At 37.9% G+C, this 23,366-nt stretch overlaps 3 protein-coding genes across 11 annotated transcripts in view; 2 read left to right on the forward strand and 1 right to left on the reverse strand.

Annotated features, from left to right (window-relative positions):
• Nucleotides 1–193: 193 nt before the first annotated feature.
• Nucleotides 194–6,850, forward strand: slc25a16 (solute carrier family 25 member 16). Of its 3 annotated transcripts, XM_023963442.1 has the most exons (11): nucleotides 197–408; nucleotides 811–957; nucleotides 1,217–1,309; nucleotides 1,391–1,524; nucleotides 1,603–1,666; nucleotides 4,059–4,180; nucleotides 4,283–4,346; nucleotides 5,257–5,419; nucleotides 5,492–5,560; nucleotides 5,730–5,750; nucleotides 6,454–6,850. In XM_023963442.1, the coding sequence occupies exons 2-11, from the start codon at nucleotides 897–899 to the stop codon at nucleotides 6,473–6,475; spliced, it is 813 nt and encodes a 270-aa protein (XP_023819210.1). In that variant the 5' UTR covers nucleotides 197–408; nucleotides 811–896; the 3' UTR covers nucleotides 6,476–6,850. The 3 variants fall into 3 exon arrangements, with proteins under 3 accessions (XP_023819208.1, XP_023819210.1, XP_023819209.1); XM_023963440.1 differs by having other exon boundaries at nucleotides 194–408; nucleotides 5,730–6,850; XM_023963441.1 differs by lacking the exon at nucleotides 197–408 and adding an exon at nucleotides 458–554 and having other exon boundaries at nucleotides 5,730–6,850.
• A 1,582-nt stretch (nucleotides 6,851–8,432) lies between these two features.
• Nucleotides 8,433–15,414, forward strand: alox5 (arachidonate 5-lipoxygenase). Its single transcript, XM_004077133.4, has 14 exons — nucleotides 8,433–8,582; nucleotides 9,905–10,103; nucleotides 10,190–10,271; nucleotides 10,343–10,465; nucleotides 10,752–10,858; nucleotides 11,638–11,810; nucleotides 11,926–12,072; nucleotides 12,167–12,367; nucleotides 12,440–12,526; nucleotides 13,756–13,934; nucleotides 14,100–14,221; nucleotides 14,448–14,548; nucleotides 14,720–14,890; nucleotides 14,979–15,414. Exons 1-14 carry the CDS (start codon nucleotides 8,433–8,435, stop codon nucleotides 15,156–15,158), a joined length of 2,022 nt encoding a protein of 673 aa, XP_004077181.1. The 3' UTR covers nucleotides 15,159–15,414.
• A 315-nt stretch (nucleotides 15,415–15,729) lies between these two features.
• The window catches only part of march8 (membrane associated ring-CH-type finger 8), a 75,413-nt gene continuing 67,776 nt past the window's right edge, over nucleotides 15,730–23,366 (reverse strand). For 5 of the 7 annotated variants that reach the window (XM_011484455.3, XM_011484453.3, XM_020709582.2 and 2 more), the window contains 3 exons: nucleotides 21,206–21,341; nucleotides 20,034–20,048; nucleotides 15,730–18,714 (listed from right to left, as the gene is read on the reverse strand). In XM_011484455.3, coding sequence (XP_011482757.1) covers nucleotides 18,410–18,714; nucleotides 20,034–20,048; nucleotides 21,206–21,341 — 456 coding nt within the window. In that variant the 3' untranslated portion in view covers nucleotides 15,730–18,409. The remainder of the gene's footprint in view (nucleotides 18,715–20,033; nucleotides 20,049–21,205; nucleotides 21,342–23,366) is intronic. The other 2 variants (XM_020709583.2, XM_020709586.2) reach the window with 1 other exon arrangement.

Consider the following 23,366-nt stretch of genomic DNA (forward strand, 5'->3'; position numbering starts at 1 on the left):
ATGAGACGTAAATAATAATAATATTTTTGTAACATTATTATTATTATTATTATTATTATTATTATTATTATTATTATTATTATTATTATGTTAAAAAAATGAAGTGAAAACAAAATAAAAATGAAAATAAAATAAAAAAAATTAAATAATCAAGTCCCTCCCCATAGCGTCTCCTGGTTACTTAAGTGACGTCATCATAGTGCGTCGATTTTGATCAGAATCAGCTTGACATCTACGGGCAAAGTACACGGATGTAGAAACCTTAATAACTTCTGTTCGACATTTTGAAGTTGGATTTTCTGCTAAAAACATCAACAACGACTTTATCCGTGTGACAGTCGTTTGTATTCGTTGCTGTGCGGCGTTTACACCGGAACGAGTCGGATTACGCGGGGGTGAAGGAAACCGGTAAGTCTTTTACAGGTTAAGATAAAAGCTATGATGAGGAAAGGCTTTAGATTTGTTGTTGTTTTTTTTTTTTTTGCTTTAAATTTGTTGAACGTATCTTTTCATCTGAAACAAACATCTCCTCTGCTGTCATTGCGCCTTCAGCGGTGCGTATATTTCTTGTTTATAATTCTCTCACTAGACAACCTCTGTACTACACTTTAATTACAAACAGAAAATCGTTTAAATGACCTTAGCATTTATCAGCCTCTAGTTGTTCATTGTGTACTTGAAGTATTAACCTTCAAGTACACAACCAAGAACCAAGACGTCAGGGAGATAAAACTTTTATTTTGGTATTTCACAGAGTTCTGTTTGTTTTGTGACCCATTTTAGTTGGAATGCACTTTTTCTTTCTTTCAGTATAATCAAATCTCCCAGTCATGGATGTGGCAGATACCTGAGCAGAGGAAATAAGCCTGGAGACCGTCGTCTCCGCAGCCCCAACCATGACCAGCACCACCCCTGCCAAAGGGGACTACCACTGGCTTCGCTCCTTTGTTGCTGGAGGTACAATGGGAGACTTTGATTCCCTAATCATTTTTAGATTTCATTTACTTACAAAATAGAAATTAGTTCCCAGTCAATCGCGACTCGATTCCCATTGTTCATGTTAGTGAGCCGTTCAAAAGATCGGGTTCGTTTGCGAACATATTTTTATGCTTAAAATGTGGGAAAATGCTGTAAGACTTAGGAGACCCACTTTGTTTCCATGCAGCACATGTACGGCTGTGCGATTCAGATCTCGTTAAAGTTTCCTCTCCTTTAGGTGTAGCAGGATGCTGTGCCAAAACTACCATTGCTCCTCTGGACAGAGTCAAGATTCTTCTTCAAGGCCAGAGCCCCCACTACAAACATCTGGGTAACCATTTAGCTTTAGCCAGAATATTTTCTACATGAACATTTGTGCTTCTGATTTGAATTCTATGAACTTTGTCTGCAGGAGTGTTTTCTACTCTCCTAAATGTGCCAAAGAAAGAAGGCATCCTTGGATTGTACAAGGGTAACGGTGCAATGATGGTCAGGATATTTCCTTACGGAGCAATTCAGTTTATGGCCTTTGACAAATATAAGAAGGTATTTATACACTTCATAACCTGAAAACATGCCAGAAAAAGGTTTTTTATGTGTTGTGTTGATTTATTTCATCTACAGCTGCTGAATACACGAGTTGGGATCACTGGACATGTCCACCGCCTTATGGCAGGTTCAATGGCAGGTGAGAACAAAAAACAAAAAAACCTGCTCTTTGTAGGTTTAAGTTTCCAGTTTAGATATGTCGATGAAGACTCATTCATCCAGGTTGATTCCATCATAGTTGTAGGTCAGAATTGACAAAGCCTTTTGGATTAGAGGTGAAACCTGCTCTCAACTTTAAAAACTAATTCCAGATGACAACTCCTAAACCTCCTACTATGATTATGTTTCCAGTTTAGAGTTTTTCATTTTTGATCGGATCAGTAATTCAAAACATTAACAATAGTTGCTCTCTTGCCTTTTTTCCTATTGACCCGACCTGTAAAGTCACATGCAACTAACTGAATTATCAACTAATTTGTACATGTAGAAACTGAACTTGTAGGAACAAATTAATAGTCCCTGTAGCTAAATTTAATCTGAGCAACCTTTCAGACTTCAGTGACAAAAGACTTTTCTTACTACGGTAATTGAAATTATTAATGACTTGTTCCTAAGTTCGTAAAATTATTCACAATTATTTGGTATTCCCTTTTATTTTGTAAATGCTGTTTTGACTGCTTTATTTAAAAATGTATGCAAAAGAAATGGGCAGGAATAAAAATAATAAAATGATTTGATTTTCTTTTTTTAATTTATTTTAATAATCCCCAATTGAAACATGACTTTCTGGTGAGTTGGCATCAATCAGTCCGTGTCCAGCTTTTCTAAACTTATCCCTGAACCACGACCAGCCTAATCTGTACTGCCGAGTCTGTAATGCAAAGCGTAAATAAAAGAACTGAACGTATTAGTTAAATTGAATGAACCACTGATTCCTCTCCATCACTGTGTCTTATTTAAACCCATCTATGTGTAAAGGATTGAAATCCTAACTAATAGGGGTACAAATATTAAGCTTGCTCTGGTCGACTAACAGTAATGCAGGTCCCTGCCCACACCTGTCAGTCCCTTTAACTCCTGTGCCTTCGTTTGGAAGGTGTGTGTTCTGTCACCCTGGCCTAACTCTAAAACCTTTTGGTAGTGAATGGGTGTAGTAAGACAGGCTTCAGAACTTGATCCTTGTCAGTCAGCTGAAGCGTCGTTCTGCAATGCACTTGAAGCTCACTTGCACAGATCCTGCCTTTACAACAACCAGCCAGAGTGATGGAGTGCCCCTAACCCAGAACAATCTTCAAAAATTAAAACCTAGACCTCTGTAACTGGCTCAATGAAAACAGCAAACATTTATTTGAACAAGGATTAATCTGTGTTACCTCTCTAAAGTAGTAAAAGAAATATTACTTTCTACTTTGTATGTTCAAAAGAAAACAGATTTGGATGTAAAACACCAGGTGAATTATTTGACAGTCCGGAAACAAAAAAAAAACTTGAAAGTCAATAAACCACACAATAAATAAATAAATAGATCCAATATAAAATGGTGATCAAACAAATGAACAAATAGAAATGAATAAATCAAGACAGTAGAGCTCTCGACTTCCTCCGATTAACTAACTCCAGACGTTGATAACAGTTTTCTTCCAGAATGGGCGCGAGATGCCCGAACGGCGTAACAGTCAGTTAACGGTTTTGACAGTTAGCTTCAGACGGTTCTTTTCCGCGGGGAAATCGAACTGGTCTCTAATCCCGAATGGTCTTCAAAAACGTAAATGTTCAAAGACAGTGGTGCCCGCCTCCTTGGCCTCAGATGTTTTCCCGGCTTGAACTGAGTTCTCAGCTTCAAAAGATAAAATAAAACAGTACCTTCTCTCCAGACCAGTAGAATGGTGTACAGCTGGTGAATTACCACAGTGAATCACTGGGATGTTAGCTGTATGGCAGGGGAATACTCTTTCAGAAACTGCTCAGCAATACGCCGCTCTGCGGGAACTCCTCTTCTCCGCTGACGGAGCTGTCACAGACACCGCGCTCCGCCTCCGTGCCCTGCCTCCGGGCCCCGCCTCCGAAATCCCGAAGCTTGCGGCCTGGGGAACTCCTCCTTACGTGCTGGCTGTCTTCCTGCACTTCTCACGTAACGAGCGAGATACTGCCGTCTCTAAATCACTGTCGAACCTACTCCAGGTTATTTTCTTCAAAACAGTTTTTTAAGAAGCCGAGACATCCCATCCGACCAGTCTCTCTCCCCGTCCAACCGTTCTTTTTTTTCTGTTTTCCAACGTCTGTCCCCTCGCGCCTTCGTCTGCGTCTGACGTCATGTCAGGCCCGCTCATCACTTTCTGTCACCGTTACATATGTCTTGATGTAAAATATGTTGTGTAAGAAAACTAATTTTGTAAATATAAATAATAAACACAGATTAACAGAGGACGGAAATTTTATTCTGGATATTCAGTTTTGAACTATAAAAACCACTTCCCTATAACACTCGTGGCTTAACTTGTGTTTTGCTACACAAATGTTTACGTTTTTAGGGTTGACTGCGGTGATGTTCACTTACCCTCTGGACGTAGTGCGAGCCAGGCTGGCCTTTCAAGTGACAGGACATCATCGCTACTCTGGAATTGTGAATGTCTTCCAGTCTGTCTATCGGATGGTGACTTCTTCATGATACATTTTGCACATTTTTACTTTATATTTGAAGTGATTTTGGGTGTATTTCTATTCTGTTTACGTTTTTCTTTTTCTTTTTTCAAAGGAAGGAGTCTCTGGCTTTTATAGAGGTCTCACGCCAACACTTATTGGAATGGCTCCTTATGCAGGTAATGTTCACGCTCTGACAAAAACAGGGAGATGAGAAAGAGAACCACAGATGCAATACTTGCTTTGAGGATGATTCTGGAGAGCAACAGAAAAGGTCAGGAGCTTCATCGTCTTTGTAGATCTAGAGAAAGTCTGTCAGGACACAGAGAGAGGAGCTGTGGTTTGGATGAGGAAGTCTGGAATGGCAGAGAAGTTTGTTGAAGTTTTTCAGGACAAAGCTGCAGGACAGTGGTGAGACGAGCTGTAGGTGTGACAGAGGAGTTGAGGTGGAAGTGGGACAGAACCAAGGCGGAGCTCCTTTTTCAGGAGATGAGGTTAGACAAAAATCTTTTGTAGATCACTATGTTTGTAGATGACACCGTGATCTGTAGTGAGAGCAGGGAGCAGGTGGAGTAACATCTAGAGAGGTGGAGGCTTGCTTTGGAAAGACAGAAGATCTGTGGAAATGAGAGGAACTCAAGTGGAATGGTGAGGTTACAGGGAGACATGCGACAGTGCCTCTGAAAAAGAGACAGGGAGCAGAGCTGGAGGAATCAGATCTGACGATGTTGAGGTTCTCTTTGGGAGTGATGAGGATGGATGAGATCAGGAATGGATCCATCATGTTAGAGGTTTTGGAGATAATTTCAGAAAGGCAGATTGGTGGTCAGATGGTCAGATGGTTTGGAGGGAGGGACAGCTACCAGGAAGGAAGTCTAGAGGAGGTTCATAGAAGTAGTCAAGGAGGTCATTAGGGTGGTTGGTGAGAGGAGGATGCTGAGGAGTGGATTAGATGGAGGTGGAGGATTTGCTGTGGCAGCCCCTGAAGGATACAGCTAAAAGTGGGGGGGGAAATTCCACCAGATATGTGAATGTTGTACATGAACACCCTAAACAACTATTTACAGCCACTTTCCTGCCACTTTCCAGGTCTTTCGTTCTTTACCTTTGGCACCCTGAAGAGCCTCGGTCTGAAACATTTCCCAGAGAAGCTGGGACGGCCCTCCTCAGACAACCCCGATGTCCTAGTTCTCAAAAGCCACATCAACCTGCTCTGTGGAGGGGTTGCCGGTGCCTTTGCCCAGACGGTCTCGTAAGTGCTGCAGCCGATCAACCAGCATCTTCAAGCGTTTGCCGTCGGTAAGTGCTGGCGTTGGTGTTGCAGGTACCCCCTGGATGTCACACGGAGAAGAATGCAGCTGGGAACCGCGCTTCCGGATTCCGATAAGTGTGGGTGAGGATCGCAGCTAATTCTCCTCATCACTTTGGATTCAGTTCATTTGCTTTTTTGCCACCTCACAGGCAGCACCTTAGAGATTCTGCATTTGTAAATGGATTATTATTCACCTAATATAACAAACTGAACAGAAAAAAAGGTTTTGTTTTTCTTTGTGCTTGAACAGATCACCGATGAAGACCATGAAGTACGTGTATGAGACGTATGGCATCAGGAGGGGCTTGTATAGGGGCCTCTCCCTGAACTACATCCGCTGCATCCCCTCCCAGGCTATGGCCTTCACCACCTACGAGTTCATGAAACAGCTCCTCCACCTCAACTAGTCAGCTCTTTGAGCTGCGATCAATAAGCCAGTTGACCTCAGTAACTATTAGAGACTTCCGCCTCGCTCGCTGCGTCTTAAGCTTGATCCTTAAATTCATCAAAAGCACCAGAGGAGGAAATTCTGTAAAAAAAAGATTTTAATTTTTTAAAATATTCTCTTACAAAAAATACTTAACATGGATTTTTTCCCCAAGCTTTATGTGATCAAATGTTTTGTTGATTTTTATTTTACTGGAAAAGCATTTTTTTTTTGGGAAAATTTTTTGTAATGTTTTATCAGTTTATTACTAGAGGTACATATTTTCTTTAAGCTCATCCGATCTGAGGAAAACACGTCGCTGCTGCAAAGGATATTTAAACTTAAGTTGTTTGAGATCTTTAATGTTTGGAGATTAAGTGCTTATTTAGTCTTTGTCTACAAATTTCTCAAAGTAGAAACAACTTCTGTAACACAAAGTGGAATTTATCCCAATTTCTTCATTAGGTGTTGAACAAAACAAAACAAAATATAGCAATGCAAATACTGTGGATGACATTTCTTTTTTTTGTTGTGTTAAAATTGACAGGAAATCTTCTCTGGACAAATGAAACTCGATGGATGTTGCTCTGAAATGCCTGGAAAGATCTGTTTTTCGCATGAGAACTCTGGCATAGTTTGCACTGATGCTTAATTTCTTGATTTAGATGTTTGTTGCCACTGGGTGGCAGTGTTGCAAAAACATTGTAGTATTTATTGTCAGAGCTGAAAACACTATTCATGTTCGCTTCTACATTACTGCTCCAAAACCTGTAAGATTTGGCTTCTGTGTGTGGAGAATGTGTTTACTTTCTGCTTTCTCTGAAAGACCTATATGCTTTTATTTGTTCTTATTTTTTTTAATCTTTTGCCTTATTTTGCTTTTCTCTGTACTGTCTATCATTCTGTACTGGAGTGTCACCATAAAAACAGCTATAGATCTTAAAGATGTCTGAAGAAATGATTTAAAAACAATAATTTTTCCACTTGTGCAACAAAAAGTGAAACATCTGAAAAACTGACCGTTATTCCTTAAAATAAAAGTCATATTGGCTTGGTTGAATAGATTAAAGGGGGTTTAGAAAAAGCAAAAAAACAAATTTGTAGAAATCCTTTACTAAAATACGTTTCCTGAAAACCGCATTGTTACAAAGTTGTTTGGCAAAAAAGCACAACAGAATTGTAGAGTTCTTGATTTTGTTCACCTTTCAATTATTAGCCTCACAGCACTATAAATAGCATACAATGGGGAAAAAAAGTATTTGGTCAGCCACCAATGGAGCAAGTTCTCCCACTTCAAAAGATGAGGCCTGGAATTTTCATCATAGGTAAACCTCAACTATGAGAGACAAAATGAGAAAAAAACAGAAAATCACATTGTCTGATTTTAAGAATTTGTTGGTAAATTACTTTTTTGCCTCACTGTTCATCAGAATAAACAGACACTGCTGCAGAACATCTGCGTTGTAAATGGAATCAGGTATCAAAAAGACAAAAGCCTACATCTAAACCATCCTGAGAAATCCACATTTAACCTCTTCTGAGTCTTCAAAAACATCAGATCAAGCAGCGAACTGTCAAAACAGCTTTGGTGTTTCATGAAGTGACATACCTTTCCTCCCATTTACTCCTCTGCTGAATGCAAAGGATGTGGGATTATGTTTCCTTGTATGTGTAAATGTGCTGCATTCCTATCTTCTGAATGCTATTATCTGATCAGGCGATTTAAGTCGTGACTAAAGGAAGATCAATTTGGGTTTTCTGCTGTCTCCATTACTTATTTTTTTCCTAACTACTATCTGAATCACATGAGCTTTTTTTGTCCAATTTATTGTCCAAAAAAACAACTGAATTGTACCTGGACTACCCCCCGCCCCCCAGCAGGGTTACAGACTTCCCTGTTATTGATGGAAATGCAGTTTCATCTTTCGAGCCACAGAAAGGCTTTGTGACGCATTTGCATGTATTTAGCTAAAAAACACTGCCTGTTGTTGTCCGGCACCACACCAAATTTGACTGGTAAATGAGACGGATGTGTGCCCACAACACATTTCCAAAGGGTTAGTTATGTCCAGGTAGAAGAAATAGATGTAGTAAAAACTAATTTTTAAAGAACTGAAAGCACAACACTTTTTACTTTGTAAAAAACGTTAAAAATGAATTTAAAAAACTTTTATTTCTGCAACAAACTGTAAAGATTGTATTCATATTCAGAGAAATATAATGAAACAAAAACCGGATCTGATAAAGGGGTGGTCCACAGTTTGAGGGTGTGGATCTAATCTACCGATGAAAGGCCTGTCTGAGGAAACATCAGGACATACTCATTGCTTCACTGACCGCGCAAGAGATGAAGAAAGAACAGCTACGTGTAGACAGATAAAGAAAAAACATTTTGATCAAAATTTGAGTTCAACTTTCTGTGGATAGAAGATAGGCCGATTCTAGTTTGATTTTGATGCAGATTTGTTCCTCTTTGGAACTTTTCTCTGGACATTTCATCAGTCATTTTTATCTTTTGTGGTCGCCATGCCTTCCTACACAGTGACTATTGCCACAGGAAATCAGTGGTTTGCAGGGACGGATGACTACATCTATATAACCTTGGTGGGCACGGAGACGTGCAGCGAGAGGACACTTCTGGACAAGCCTCTTTACAATGACTTTGAGAGGGGGGCGGTAAGTGACGCCAAAAGACGCTGCTTTCTTCTGTGTTTGGATTCATAAAAAGAGTTGCAGAAAAACTGCAACTGTTTATTGTAGCAAATATGACAAAAGTTTTATAGAGTAAAACTCAACAGGTACCTGCAATTAAAAAAAAAGAGTTTTTTCTGGTTGTACAACATCCTTAAACTAGTAATAAAAGCAGAGAAGTGAAATGTTCAAAGAAAATGTATTTGTAAAATAGTATACTGTGTTGCTTGTCATAGGTAAATAGCATAAATTATAAAAAATGTATGCAAAATTGTTTCTGTTGATTTAACAACAGAAGATTATCAGCCTGGATTTTGATTGGAAGGAACATTTTCTGCAAAATGTTTGATTCTTTGTAAAGCATTTTACATTTTACATGCGCACAAAAGCAGATGTAATTAGTGAGGCACGTTTTTTTTAACATTTACTTTTATCGCCCACAAAGGCAAAATAAATTACATTTTTCAAAGTTAAATTTCAATTTTGTGATGGTTTTTAATTTTACTACCGGTATTTAAAATGATGTGTTAATTATTTTTTTTATTTTTTTAGATGGTTTTGAGTCAAAGGTCAACTGGCAACTCTAAATTGTCCCTAGGTGTGAGTGTGAGAGTGAATGGGTGTGTGATTGTGGACATTCTACCCTGCGACAGACTGGCGACCTGTCCAGGGCGTCCCCTGCCTTCGCCCACAAGTGGCCGGGACAGGCTCCGCCTCCGGCAGCCCCTTGACCCCGAAAGGGAAAAACGGTATAGAAAATGAATGAATGAATGAATGAATGTTTTGAGTAAACTTAGACTCCTTTGAAAAGGGAACAATTTGTAATCTTTTTGAATAAAATGTACTGCTCATAAAAAAACTGGAAACAAAATGTTTGTTTAGCAGACAATAAAACACAACTGTTTAATATTATTTATGTTAAACAAACGGGCACCAAGCACGCTTGCCTCCAAAATTTATTTCAAATAACAAATTTTACTGTAGTTCTATTTTTTTGATGACAGCCCAGAAGAAAAAGGGGATTCTGTATGCAAAAATGTAAATTGGTATCCAATAAATACCATGATGATAAACATGGTTTAAATGATAAACTCACAAATGACAAAATAAAAATAATATTAAATTATTTTTCAAACCTTAAATAGATGTTAAAATATGACCTAAATTACTCAAAGTATTGCCTTTCAACGATCAGTTAATCCAAAAACCAATCTGGTTGTTACCTTTCTTATTAAAAAAAGATTCTTTGAGTCTCTGCAAATTTGCAGCAGGAATGTTCAAAATGTTGGATTTGCACTTTATTGCAGATCGACTCCTATGATGTGAGAACCAGCGAGAACCTTGGTGACCTCGTGTTTGTGAAGCTCGAGAAGAAGAAGTACTGGGTGCAAGATGACTGGTACTGCAGGTACATCACAGTCAAGACCCCATCTGGAGACTACTTGGAGTTCCCCTGTTTCCGCTGGCTGGTGGACGACAGTGAAGTGGTGCTGCGTGACGGACGAGGTCATTTTTCTGGAAATCTTTAATTCCCACAACTCAATCTGCAGTTTGACCGAGTAGATATGTCATCTTCTCCTGTCTCTTTGTAGCATTTTTGCCACAGGATGACAAAACCAGCCTGGTTAAGCAGCACAGGCAAAAGGAGCTGGAAACCAGGAGAAAGATTTACAAGTAAGCTTATTTTCCACACGCAGTGGGGAACACCACAATGGTTCGCTTTACAGCTCTGACCTTCTCTGCAGATGGAAAGAATGGCAGCCGGGATTTCCAATGAGCATAAATGCAAACAAACACAAGGAACTGCCCAGAGACATCCAGTTCGACAGTGAGAAGGGAATGGATTTTTTGCTAAACTACAGTAAGGCGTACGTGCAAATATGTTTTTATTTACTCATCAAAGATGCAACTTCTGAAACAGGATGTGCCACGCACTATTCCAGCTTCAAAGGGGATGGAATACTGAACATGCAAACTCCTCTTCATATTTTATTTGATATTCAAGTCTTCCTAAAGTTATTGCATGGATTAAAAATTCAATTATTATTATTATTATTGTTTTTTTGTTTTTTTATTACAAATTACATGTTATATTTGTTTCATTCTGACAAATGTGATAAATCCGTTTGATACCACTTTTGATGATGATTCCAGAATAGAGAACCTGTGTGTAAACCAGTTCATGCACATGTTCCAGTCCTCCTGGAGCGACTTTGGTGACTTTGAGAAGATCTTTGTGAGGATCAAAAACACAATTTCAGGTAACTTTTGTGTACATTTACTTATTTGATGTCATATCTGGCGATGTAATTTTGTACTTATTTTGTATATGTCATGCTACGTTTATGTTGAGGTACGTTTAATTTGTTTAGTGGGATGATTACTTTGCAATGCCTTTTTCTCATATGTTATTTACATTATCATCATTTGTTTAATTTTCACACAACATCTGATTTATTTAATATTTTTGTTACGCTATGCTACTTTTTTTACACACTAACATTTTCACGTCACATCCATGTTCATTCCAAGCTTCATGTCATCTATTATTTCCTTCCCTACAATCTTTCTTGTCCTGTCATTTTGTCATTTTAATTAACATCATTTTTTCTCATGGCTTTTATTTATTTCAGGCCTGTAAATTTTTAAAATGTCATCTTTCCTTTTATTTTTTTTAACTTTATTTTACTTTTCTAATATCATACCTTTTATGTCTGTTAATGCTATTTTACTTTTTCACTTGTTTTATCATTTTTTTCGTATGTTTTGCAATCTTTCATGTCAAATATTTTTTATACTTTTCATTATTATACTTTTGTACTGTCATATATTTCATCATTTAATGTTTATTTAGGTTATGTTATCATTTCTTTTATGTCATGTTTGATCCAATCAATTTCCACATGTTATAATCTTGATGCCACATCTTTTATTTTGAGTCATTTTATATTTTATCGTCTTGTTTCACATGTCACATGATGTGATGCTTTTATGTTGTTGAGCTTTGTTCTCATGTCACATCCTTTGTGTCTTGCTCTAGAATACGTGATGGAGCACTGGAAAGAAGACTTCATGTTTGGCTACCAGTTCTTGAATGGCTGCAACCCAGTGCTGATCCGGAAGTGTCACAAACTTCCCGACAAGTTTCCTGTCACTGATGAGATGGTTTCTGTCAGTCTGGAGAGGGAACTAACTCTAGAGCAGGAAATGGAGGTTGACTTTGCATTTCTAAAACTTTGAGCGTGGGCTTTGTTTTGTCAAGAACATCAGTCGAGTTCTGCCTGATCCTCTTCCTGATGGCATTTTTACGCTGCTATTTTGACTCCAGGCTGGTAACGTTTACATAGTGGACTGTGAGCTGTTGGATGGTATCAGTGCAAACAGTACAGACCCCTGCACACTGCAGTACCTGGCGGCACCAATCTGTCTGCTGTACAAGAACAATCAGAAAAAGATCATGCCCATAGCCATACAGGTACAGAGTCCCTGATCCATAGCGGTACAATAATGTCATGGGGAGACCCCGTTTTTTAAATGGAAATATCACCCCACTTAACTGTCTGTTTCAGCTTGGTCAAGATCCAAAAGAAAACCCAATCTTCCTTCCAACCGATTCTGAATATGACTGGCTGCTGGCTAAGATCTGGGTTCGTTCATCCGACTTCCAGATCCACCAGACTGTCACACATCTGCTGAGGACACATTTGATGACGGAGGTGTTTGGCATCGCCATGTTTAGACAGCTTCCAGCTGTTCATCCCGTGTATAAGGTAAAGGTTCATTGATCGATTGCTTGACTGATTACCAATAGATTAACCAATTCCTTATTTTTCCTCCTCCAGCTCCTCATTCCACACATCCGCTTTACTATTGCGATAAACACCAAAGCCAGAGAGCAGCTCATCTGTGAGTGCGGGATCTTTGACAAGGCGAGTTTGTGAACACAAAAACACAAACGTGAACAACCCGGAAAATAAATAGTTAAAGTTATCTAGTAGATTATTAATGACTGAGAGTTTTAGACTACTTTTTACATTTTTATAATTTAGAATAAAATATGAATAAAAAATTCTGAAACTAAACTAATTAGGCAAATAAAAAAACATACATAACTATGTTTGTTCAAACCATTTTAAATATAAAGAAATTTACTGTGTAAAAAGGCAGGAATTTTAATTTTAATTTTTGTGAATTAAAAATGACATTTTTTGTCTTCATTTGTAGACAGATGTTATACATTTTTTACTTTTATTTTAAAAAATGAAATAAAAAATTGAATCAAACCATCTCACATTCACCTGTTCCAGGTGAATATGAAAAATAGTAATTATAGTTGCTATATTAGCTTTAAAGTAAAATCACTGAGTTGTAGTTTGAGGTCACTTTGGAAAATGTTAATTTAATAACATATAACTAATTTTAACAAAATTTATAATGAAAGCTGAAAGTTAAACATAAAAAGTCTAAACGGATGGTTTTGCTTGTATGAGTTTTAACCAAACACCAGAATTTTTTATAACAACACAATCTGACATTTCATGACGACATGTTTTGCTGTTGAATATCAGACATGCCTTTCATAATGAAAAGAAAAATTGTCGATACGGGATGCACAACATAAGGAACATTTGCTATGTGGGATATTAGTGATCAATACGGCTATAAAACTTGTAACACATAGTAACATAGCAAAACAAAAAACTAACTAATACATCGTTTCCATTTCACAGGTTCAGTCTGATTTGAATAAAAGTCAACAGAAATTATAATGGAAGCTATCTCAATGGAAGACTGTTAAATTATCTACCTTTTTGGTTTTTAATAAGAACAATGTAGGAAGTGTGCACCTGAGCTTTTTAAAAGACAAAAAGGTTTTTCCATCTATGCATGTGTGTAAAAATTTAAGGTAACCATCTATAACAGTTTACAGTCTTTTGTTTTGTGCTAGCCTTTTGTGCATACTAAAATGCATCAATTATTTAAAGCTTTAAAAAAACTATCATGGGGTCTGACTGTAAAGCAACTTTAAGTTGAACCAAATGAAATAGCTATGATGATAATGAGAAATCTTCTGCTCATTATTGAGACATATTCAGTGGTTAAGGTTGTACTTTTGCTACAGAAGGATATAAATGACAATTTTCTTCCCTGCATCCAGGCGAATGCGACAGGTGGGGGTGGTCACGTCCAGCTGATCCAGAAGGCCATGAAGACCCTGACCTACAAGTCTCTTTGCTTCCCTGAAATGATCAAGTCTCGTAACATGGACGACGTGGAGGAGATGCCCACCTATTTCTACAGGGATGACGGCTACAAAGTGTGGGAGGCCACGAAAAAGTAAAAGCAACAGAGAAAAAAAAAGCGTTTTTGGTCCAGAAATTTCACAAGAAAAGATGAGCAGTAAAAGATGTGACACAATTTTTACTGCTGCATCTGCAACATAGAAAAAAGGAAGTTTAAGCGGTTCTATCCTCGGTTTAAGGTCTTTTTTCTTCCTGACAGCTTTGTGTCGGATGTGGTGTCCATTTACTACACCTGTGATGAGCGAGTGCAGGAGGATGAAGAGATCCAGGCTTTCATTAAAGACGTGTGCAGCTTCGGCATGCAGGACTTTGATCACTGTGGTGGGCATTACACCATCAATGTAAACCAGCTAAGCTAGTTTGCAAATGGATTCATTTTTAAAGTGCAGAAGGAGTTTGGTGGAACCTACCAAAGCTCCACTGTCGCAACGTCATCGAACCTTTCTCCATCATTTGTGCAAGATATTTTTTTCTTGTGAAAGAATGAAGTGCATTTGTAAGGCTTTGACCACATTTTGTCACTTGTGTGTTCTTAATTTGCATGCAGAGTTTCCAAAGTCTGTGAAAACGTGCGAGGAGCTGATTGAGTACCTGACAGTTGTGGTGTTCACGGCTTCATCCCAGCATGCAGCTGTGAATTTTGGACAGGTGGGCGACTTAATGTAGAAAATGAAAAGTGATCATTCTGTGGATAAAAAAGGCATATTGTAGATTTATTAAAGTGGCAGGAATAGGTTGTCACTTGCAGTTAAACATCCAAGAGAGACTTACTTTCCTTTTTTATGAACATCGATCTATGTCTGTCTGTGAACTGTGTAGTACGACTGGTGCTCCTGGATCCCCAATGCCCCCCCCACCATGCGGAAGCCTCCTCCAAATGAAAAAGGTCTGGCAAATGTGAATCTGATCATCGACAGCCTCCCTGATCGTGGCCGCTCCAGCTGGCACCTGGGGGCCGTCTGGGCCCTCAGCCAATTCCAAGAGAACGAGGTATGCAAAGCACAAAACCACCCGAACAGGAAAACTTTTGTTTTTCTCCGGGCCGAGTGACCCGTCGAGTCTCTTTTCCTCCCTGCAGCTGTACCTGGGCATGTATCCGGATGAGCACTTCATTGAGAAGCCAGTAAAACAGGCCATGGAGAAGTTCAGGAAGCAGCTGACAGAGATCAGCAGCTTCATCAAGAAAAGGAACGACGGAAAGAAGTTGCCCTACGCCTACCTGTCCCCTGACAAAATCCCAAACAGTGTTGCTGTTTGAGGACCAAAACTCATTTCACTCCTACTTTCTATACTTAAAAAACAAAAGTCAGAAAAGTAAACTTAAACCTTAATATATGATTTGCATTTATGGTTTAAAAATATAACCATCTACATTGAGTTTTTTTGTTTGATCTTGTAAAAACTTACAATTTTGTTATTTTATTCTGACAGGTGAAGGTCAAAATGTGGAAGTTGTTTGCATGATAAATACAAATTTAAATGATAATTAAAATGTATGTTTCTTTTTGTCATTCTAACGTTTCATGTCTTCCTGACTACCAGGAATTTAAATTTGTCCTGTGTATAGGACATATCTAAACCTGGATATCTCCCAACCACTGCACAATATTGAATTAACTCCATTTGGCATCTACAAAAGACACTTGGGAATTTACAATGACATCAAATGCATCAGGGGTGGGGCTCTGGGAATTGTAGTTTTTGTGGATTTACACAAACATTAACAAGACAAGTTTTTTTTCCCTTTTTGTAGTCAAGAACAGGACATCATGAGTCCAACTGTTTCATATTGATAAACCTTTCGGATTTGTTACAGACATGACAAAACATGTTAAAAGTAATTTTATTTTTATTTTTTTAATTCTACATATTTGTTCAAACATGTGAAATGAACACACCCATTTCTCTTAAAAAGTACTTTTAACAAATTCCATTACAATTACTCTAACAAAGTAAATTCACAGACAAACTTGAGGAATGACAAAAAAAACAAGGGAACAGCCATAACTTCAAGTCCAGTCAGTAGTAAACAAATGCTGCTTTTATCCAAGTTACACCTTCCAAACATGATGGAACAAAAGTGACTAAAGAACAAAGGATAAACTAAAGGTGAGGCTAAAATACTGCGCCTGAGAAAGGAATTTTTAAATCAGTGGTAAGAGATAAGGCTCAGTTTTCCCAGACATGGATTTTGGAGAAAAAAAAAGACAAACATGCGTATAGGAGATCTACATTTTATTTAATCCATGTCTAACAGAAGGAAAAAAAAAGGAAAATGTTTTATTTGTGCAACTAAAGGTGGCCTCAGTTTTTATCATCAAAACGTGTTAGACTTTATGAATGGAGCCAGCTCCTCAAAAGTTTTAGGGCAGAAAACCCTAAATATTCCAAATTTTATATTTAAAAAAGTCATGTTTTACTTTTTTGCAGTTAAAGATTCATGAAAGTTTTGGTTTAGGAAGTGAGCAGAAGTTTGTCTTCAATATCTAAATAAGCTGGAATGAGATGAGGCTTTTTGTCCTTTTAACGCAAAACGCAATACGTAAATTGCATAAAATGACTGATAAAACAGGATTTTTAAATCAGCTGCACGATTCTCTGCAAAATAAATACAAACACTGACAGAAAAAAAAACAAAAGTTGCACATTTTATTTCCAGAGGTCACCCTGCCTAGTAATTGCACTTTTTACCTACTTGCACTGAGCCTTCTGGGTCTGTATGTTAAAAAGAAACTTTATGGTCTTAATTAAAATTGACTTCTTAATTACGTTAGGATTGAGGTCTCCAATCATTACAGAGCATACACAGAAACACAATATGGACTTTCACAAAAACAAAGCACTGCTCTTGTTTATTGCTGCTGAGCAGTACTGTCAGACCGTTCCTCTATCAAAGACGGTTTTGTAAATGTGCATGTTGCAAGAATGGCTGTGAGACTCAACATGAGCCTAGCATTGCTGTGTTTCCACACACACAAACAAACAAACAAACAAACAAAAATTACATAGGATTGAAAGCCCAGAAACACTTCACCCCCAAGAAGTTCTCTGCTTCCTGACTCAGACAGCGCCTTCAACTTCACACCAGCAGGTGGCGATCTAGTCCAGATGCTTTTCACAGTTCATGCCAGTGCAGTCTAACTATTACAACAATATTTTTAAACGATTTTCCAATTTAAATGTTGATGTTGTAAAAATAAATAGAGCACACTGAGAAGATGAAATGGTGAACTGAAGATTCTCAGTTAGAACAAAGACAATATGCAGGTTCTTTAAGGTCTGCTGGCTTGAATTGCCATGACTCTGCAAAACATACTCAGATCTAGTTACTTGTTAAAGTTTTTAGAAGCAGTTTGAAATGGATAAAAAGTCCAGATCTGCAGCAGAACAAGCCTCACTTTGAAAGTAGGGGTATCTGACTGGTTTTTGATCAACACGCCCTGTGATAATCCATCTGCTGTCGATGCCACACGAAAGATCTGAAAGCAGGAAGCTGAGGATTTCTCATGTTTGACTAAGCAACATATACTAAAAACTGCACATGGAACATCACACTGCCAATACTGTATCTTTTTCACAAAGTAGGAAACAAAAGGAGAGCAACGCTGGTTATGCTCAAAGGCTTCCACGACCTCTTCAAGACGAGGAAATTATTCTCACAACTTCCTGTTAACAGTAAATACAAAAAAATCGAATTTTATTTATTTTTATTATGTAAAAAGATTACATTCTCAGACTTCAAAAAGTTCTTGTAAGGGCAGAGGAGCCATGTGGCTGACTCGCCATTTGTCTTGCTTTCAGCATTTTCCACCCTTTTTGACCTCAATTCCCCTTTCTGCAGTCCGAGGGAGGGGTAATCTGTGAGTTTGTGCGTTTCAGTTTTCACTGTGCTCCCCCAAAACGAAGAATATTAAGGAATTAGGTCACACTGAAGAAAAAGAAAGGAAGTAGAGGAAGGGAGGAGTTGTGTCGAGGGGCATAAAAAAATAAAAGTGCTTTGATGCGTGTCCAGATCAAGTCCTGGTCAGACCCAGACCGGCGGAGCTGAAATCCTGCTGACACACCGCAGCAGCAGAGATGGCAGTATCTGGAAGCTTACAGAGATTCAACACACGGCGCTACATTGACCCAGCTTAGCCCAAGACTCAAGGGAGGTAAGAAAAAACAAGTCCAACGAATCCACAAGCAAGATAGAAACAAACCCAACAGAAAGGTATGACCCTCCATCACCGCTTCAGGTTCCAGTATCGCAGTCTGAAGGTGCACACGTAGTACGTCTGCAGACAGATGTTCCTCAACACTCAAACCAACTGTCCGTCCTGGGAAAGGAACTTTAGGAGAGTGGACTAAAAGAGGAGTCCAATGAAGTTTGAAAACTGGGTGGAAGAAAAAGCCACAAGAGGATAGTGGCTCAGTCTGTGATCAGAGAGAGGATGACGTCTCTGAAGGTTTCCGTGCCTGCTACTCGTGTGTTTATGATGAGAAACGGGGGACAAAACGGACCAGGTGTCAGACATGAAGAACCTCCATACTGTAGTCCTCTGTCTCTATATACTGGGAGGAGTTTGTGTCGGACTGAGTGTGGGCCAGCATCTCTTTGTTTTCTGGATTGGGATCCAGGAGCGGCGGCTTCTCCAGTGCCAGCTTTTTACACGTGTCTGGCCGGTTCTGCACATATATGACCCGGTTGTAGGCCTTGAGTCTCTTCCATAGATGGATGTAGACTTTGCACTGGACATACATGAAAACCAGTCCACCTGTGAAGCCAATGGCCACTACGACGAGCTTTGTCCAGAAAGGCCATTCCAGGATTCCTGTGAAAGGGCAACAAAGACAGACATGCAAAACTTTAAAAAAAGAAAACATCAAAAACAACAACAACCTAAAAATACCAAAAAAAAAAATAAACACATTTAAAAAGCATCTTAGAACAATAACTTCACATGTAGGTAGAGTCAGGAAAGAAAACAACGATGGCTGAACAAACTGCTGCACATCTATAGATCTAACCTGAAGTGATGCATCCTTGAACTGTACAGGTATTCATGTATCGGGACCACTGTGTGCAAAATAAATGTGTGTTTTTATCATGTTCTTGTGGTATTTTTTCGGATGACGGAGGACATACATTAATAAAACTATAGTGTTCCCTCGCTATATCACAGTTCACCTTTCACAGTGTCACTGTTTCGTGGATATGTTTTTAGTGAAATTTTGTCCGCTTTTACTTCTTTTCTTTTTTTGTAAAACAGCGCTTTGTGTTCTCCATCCTGATGTGCTGGAGGAGACCTTGTCAATCAATCGCCTCTCTGCCGTGTCTCCTGTGCATATACATGCAGCTCTACAAACCTTCATAAACATTTAATTGCAATGAGATTTGTATTTCATTCTATAATACTTGACTCATTTTTCCATGCCAGTTTGAAATCTGAGAGTCTTAACAAGAGAGAAAAGTGTGAAAATGTTCATGTCTGTCTGAAAAAAGGTGTGTAAAGGGGGGTTTTGCAGCCTTGAAACATCTGTAAGTCTACTTTATGGATTTTATCTGTTCCATAATATTTTTAGAACAAAAAACCCACAATAGATGACGGAACACTGCATTCTTTGTACATATAGGTTTGAATCAGAACTCAGAGGCAAATTTCCAATAGAGTCTCGCCGCTCTGCAGAAAATATGGCCTAAAAATTAATAAAGGTTAATTTTTTTGCGCCTAAAAACGGCATAATCGTGACTATAAGACCAACTGGAATGCTTAAAATAGATGAAAAGGTGATTGGAATGGGACTTTAAGGGGAAACATTTACTTTGGAAATGTCTAATGTTTATTCGTTTGTTTTAAGAATAAACTAAAGTGATATTAATCAAGTCATTTTAAGCTTTATTCTTGAATAAGATTACTCTAGTTTAAAAAATGCACAACAAAAACTTGAAAATCTGTCTGAATTCATAAAAGTTTTGGGCTCAGTTTCTAAGGTAAAAATTAACCGCTTGATTCCATAAATGAAGATAGCAGAGGACAGCAAAGGGAAGTAAAGTGCAATCAGAGAAAGACAAACAAACTGGAAAAGGCTGACGGAAAGACTGATGGCAAAAACACAGCTTCACAGTCAAAAGGCCAAGTTAAATGTTTACCTGGGATTCTTCCGGCTGCATGAATAGACAGAGTGTTAGTATCACGCATCACAAAAGACATACATTTTTAGTAAAAGTAGAGTGAAACAATGTCAATTTATACATATATATATATGTATGTATTTGTAGAAGAGTATTATTTCAAACTGGAAGTTTTTTTTAAATAAAAAAGCAGCAGCAGGATAGGAAACTACTTCAGCATCACCATGGCGACTGGACCCAGCAGCCCTCGGGGACAAATGAGTCTGAATCATCAGGTTGGACTAAATAGACGCAGCCTGCTCGCCCATCTGTAAACCATCTCAGTTGCTGTCTTAGTAGCATCCAATTTCCCAGAGAGGGTGGGATAAAGACGAGGAAGAGCAGATGAGCTGCCAGAACCTCATGGTTAATGCATCTCTTTTTTTAACCCAGACAGCGAGAACGTAATCATACAGTTAGAGTCCGGACGAGAGGGATTTAACAGCAGAAAACTGTTTTTTTTTTAAATGTTACGATGGCCTTAAATAATGTACTTCGTCACAGAGGGAACATATAATAAAAAAAACAACTGTTGTTTAACTGTTCAGTGTTATGTAATTTGGTGCCTTTGATGAAAGCGAGCTTCACAACGCATGTTTTCTCACATGGTCCACATGAGGAGCCACATGAAAACACTGCATGTGCCAGCAGGCTCCCAGAAGCTGCTGTTCTGTCACGGGACAGACCTCCTTTTTTCCAAGGTTGTGCTTTAAGTTAGGGCTACAGTTTGAACCTTTTGACCCAGGCTGCCTACTTTGGGTTAAAAAAAAAAATCCTAAAATTCCACAATTGAAGCACAACAAAGCTGAACAGTGATTCTCAAATAACTCCATGCATGAAACAGGTCTGTGAAGACTCTTATTCATTCAGGATGGTAGGAAAAGTATGAAAAAGGGATGTCTTATCCATGAGGCTCTCAGTTTACTAAACAAAAAATACATAATTTGAAAACATGAAATTCTTGTTTTATATGATGCTAATAATTTATCATGTGCCGTATATAGAACTCTACAAATATTTTGGGAAAATAATGTCACACTTTCAACACTAAGCTGCTGACGTTGTCATTGAAATGACAAAGACGACGTAAGCGTGCGTGGAGCGGTGAAAGTCGACAGCTACAGTGTGCGTGCATTAGAGGCTGTGCTGACCTGATCGGATTTCGTCTGCCGTTCTGTCGATGAGCACGTACAGCGACCACACCACACAGGTAATTGCGATGATATGGAAGGTGACGGAACACATGATCTTCCTTCTCTCGCTGGCCGTCATCTGTAGTTTCTCCCACTAGAAGAGAAACGTCCAACAGTTAAGAGCAGCAAAACAGAGGCGGTTTTCTCACTTGCTGCACTAAAGCTCCAGTTGTTTTGTCTTGTGTAAGCCTTAACTCGCGTTATTCAAACCAAATGTAAAATAAATAGGGCTAAGTATCATTTGATTGGTTTTCATTTATTATTTTTTTCTTAAAAAGTTAACATCTGCTCTGTTAATTTCAGGTTTCTTTAGATTCAGTTTTTTCCAACTTTCTTTACATTTTTACTTTAAAGATCACACCGTTAAGTTTTCCTTTAAATCCTTCTTTTAATATTTTATGTAAAACACTTTGAAGTGTCCTTGTACACACCTTACCTTGCCAAACAATTAAATTCATTGATTTCAGTTCACAAAAATCACATTACAGTTTGATTTGTGATTCAACACGATTTAATAAATAGCAATTTTGCTCAGATAAAAACAGGTTTCACACAAATAGACTGTAAAATGAATTTATTTAATATAAACTGATTTAATAAAAACTGTTTTTTGTGTTGTTTTTCTTAAAACACATGGAAAAAAACAGATACAAACAAAATAGATTCTCAGTTTTGAAATGAAATGGCCTTTTTGAGCTATATTTTGATTTTGGTTGATTGTTTTTTTTTTTGTCCTAAACACAGCCTAAAAGACAAATAATACATAAAAACAATATTAGTATTAGTAAAATTTGAATTTATTAAATCAAACTTGAAGTGGCTGCTATGTAAATGTGATACAGGTTTGATTTGTATGAAACTTGGCTTTTCCCATATGTTTGACCGTCTTTTATGTTCTTACACCATTCTAAATGCACCAACTTCATAATCTTGTTTGTTATAAAATATTCAGTTACTGTTACACAAAAAAACTACACTGCTAAATAAAAACTCCAAAAATATAAACCATTTGATATGAACTAGAAAAAATACTTATCTGTTGGGCTGTAGAACATTCAATTGCAAATAAATCTATTTAACAGTTAGCTTTTTTAGCTTTGTGTTCCCTTTTAGAATGCTTGTGTGAAACTTTTGATTTCTGGATTTTGCTATTTTATTCTATGATTTCTTTTTAAGTAAAAAAAACTTTTACTACTTTTAAGTGAATTTCTTCTTAAGATTAACACTCTTTGATTGTTTTATTTGATTTGAAATGGTTTATTTCACGCAATCAAATAGAAATACACAAAAACAATACAATCATCAGTTATACATTCATACAATAACTAATCAAACTTAAGATAATTAGACATATTAATAAATATTGCTTGAAAGGGAGTGGAAGGAAGCCAATTTATATAATCCCACCCCTGTTCTACCGTAAACATTTTATTAAATGATTTATCGATATCCGGTTCCTAGCTTTTATCAGACAGAATTAAGAATCTTGAAGTATCAATAAAGCACATGACAAAAAGTCATTTGAAGATAGTTGTATAGCGGCAGTGAGCGACACGCGTCCGTGCTGTAACCCGGAACTGGAAGAACAATCTTCTATCATTTTAAGGCAACCTATTTTTTGCAGTTTAATGCAAAGTTATAGGCAAAAGAAAAAAACATTTTTTAAATAAAAAACCCTTTTTATTTGTTAAATATTCTAATATGTGGAAAAACATATTCATTTGGACTCAATGGGTTAATGGAAAAAAATGTCTCCACAGATGGATTTCTGTGGGAAAAAGCTGTAAAAATAAATAAGTGCACCTATATTGAGAGGGAGTAGGCTTTTAAATCAATCTCCAGTTTTTCTGAATGAAACTGTTCTTTTCACCCGACTCCTTTGAGACTTTTTTAGGGGCAAAGGTCCAGCGCTGCACAATGGAGGACATGGTCGATTTCTGAAGGGAAGTGGGAAGCTGCACTCAGCCCTCAGAGGAGAAAACTACTGCCTGCCAGGAAACTTCGTTAACACAGCAGCAGCACGTCAGCCGCTGGCCGAACACTTCCAGGAGCTGGACTTCAGCCCGGCAATACAATTTACAACATCAGCACCACTGGATCAGTTCTTCGAATCACCTGT

Source organism: Oryzias latipes, chromosome 15, assembly GCF_002234675.1.
Source record: "Oryzias latipes chromosome 15, ASM223467v1".
Lineage (NCBI taxonomy): Eukaryota > Metazoa > Chordata > Actinopteri > Beloniformes > Adrianichthyidae > Oryzias > Oryzias latipes.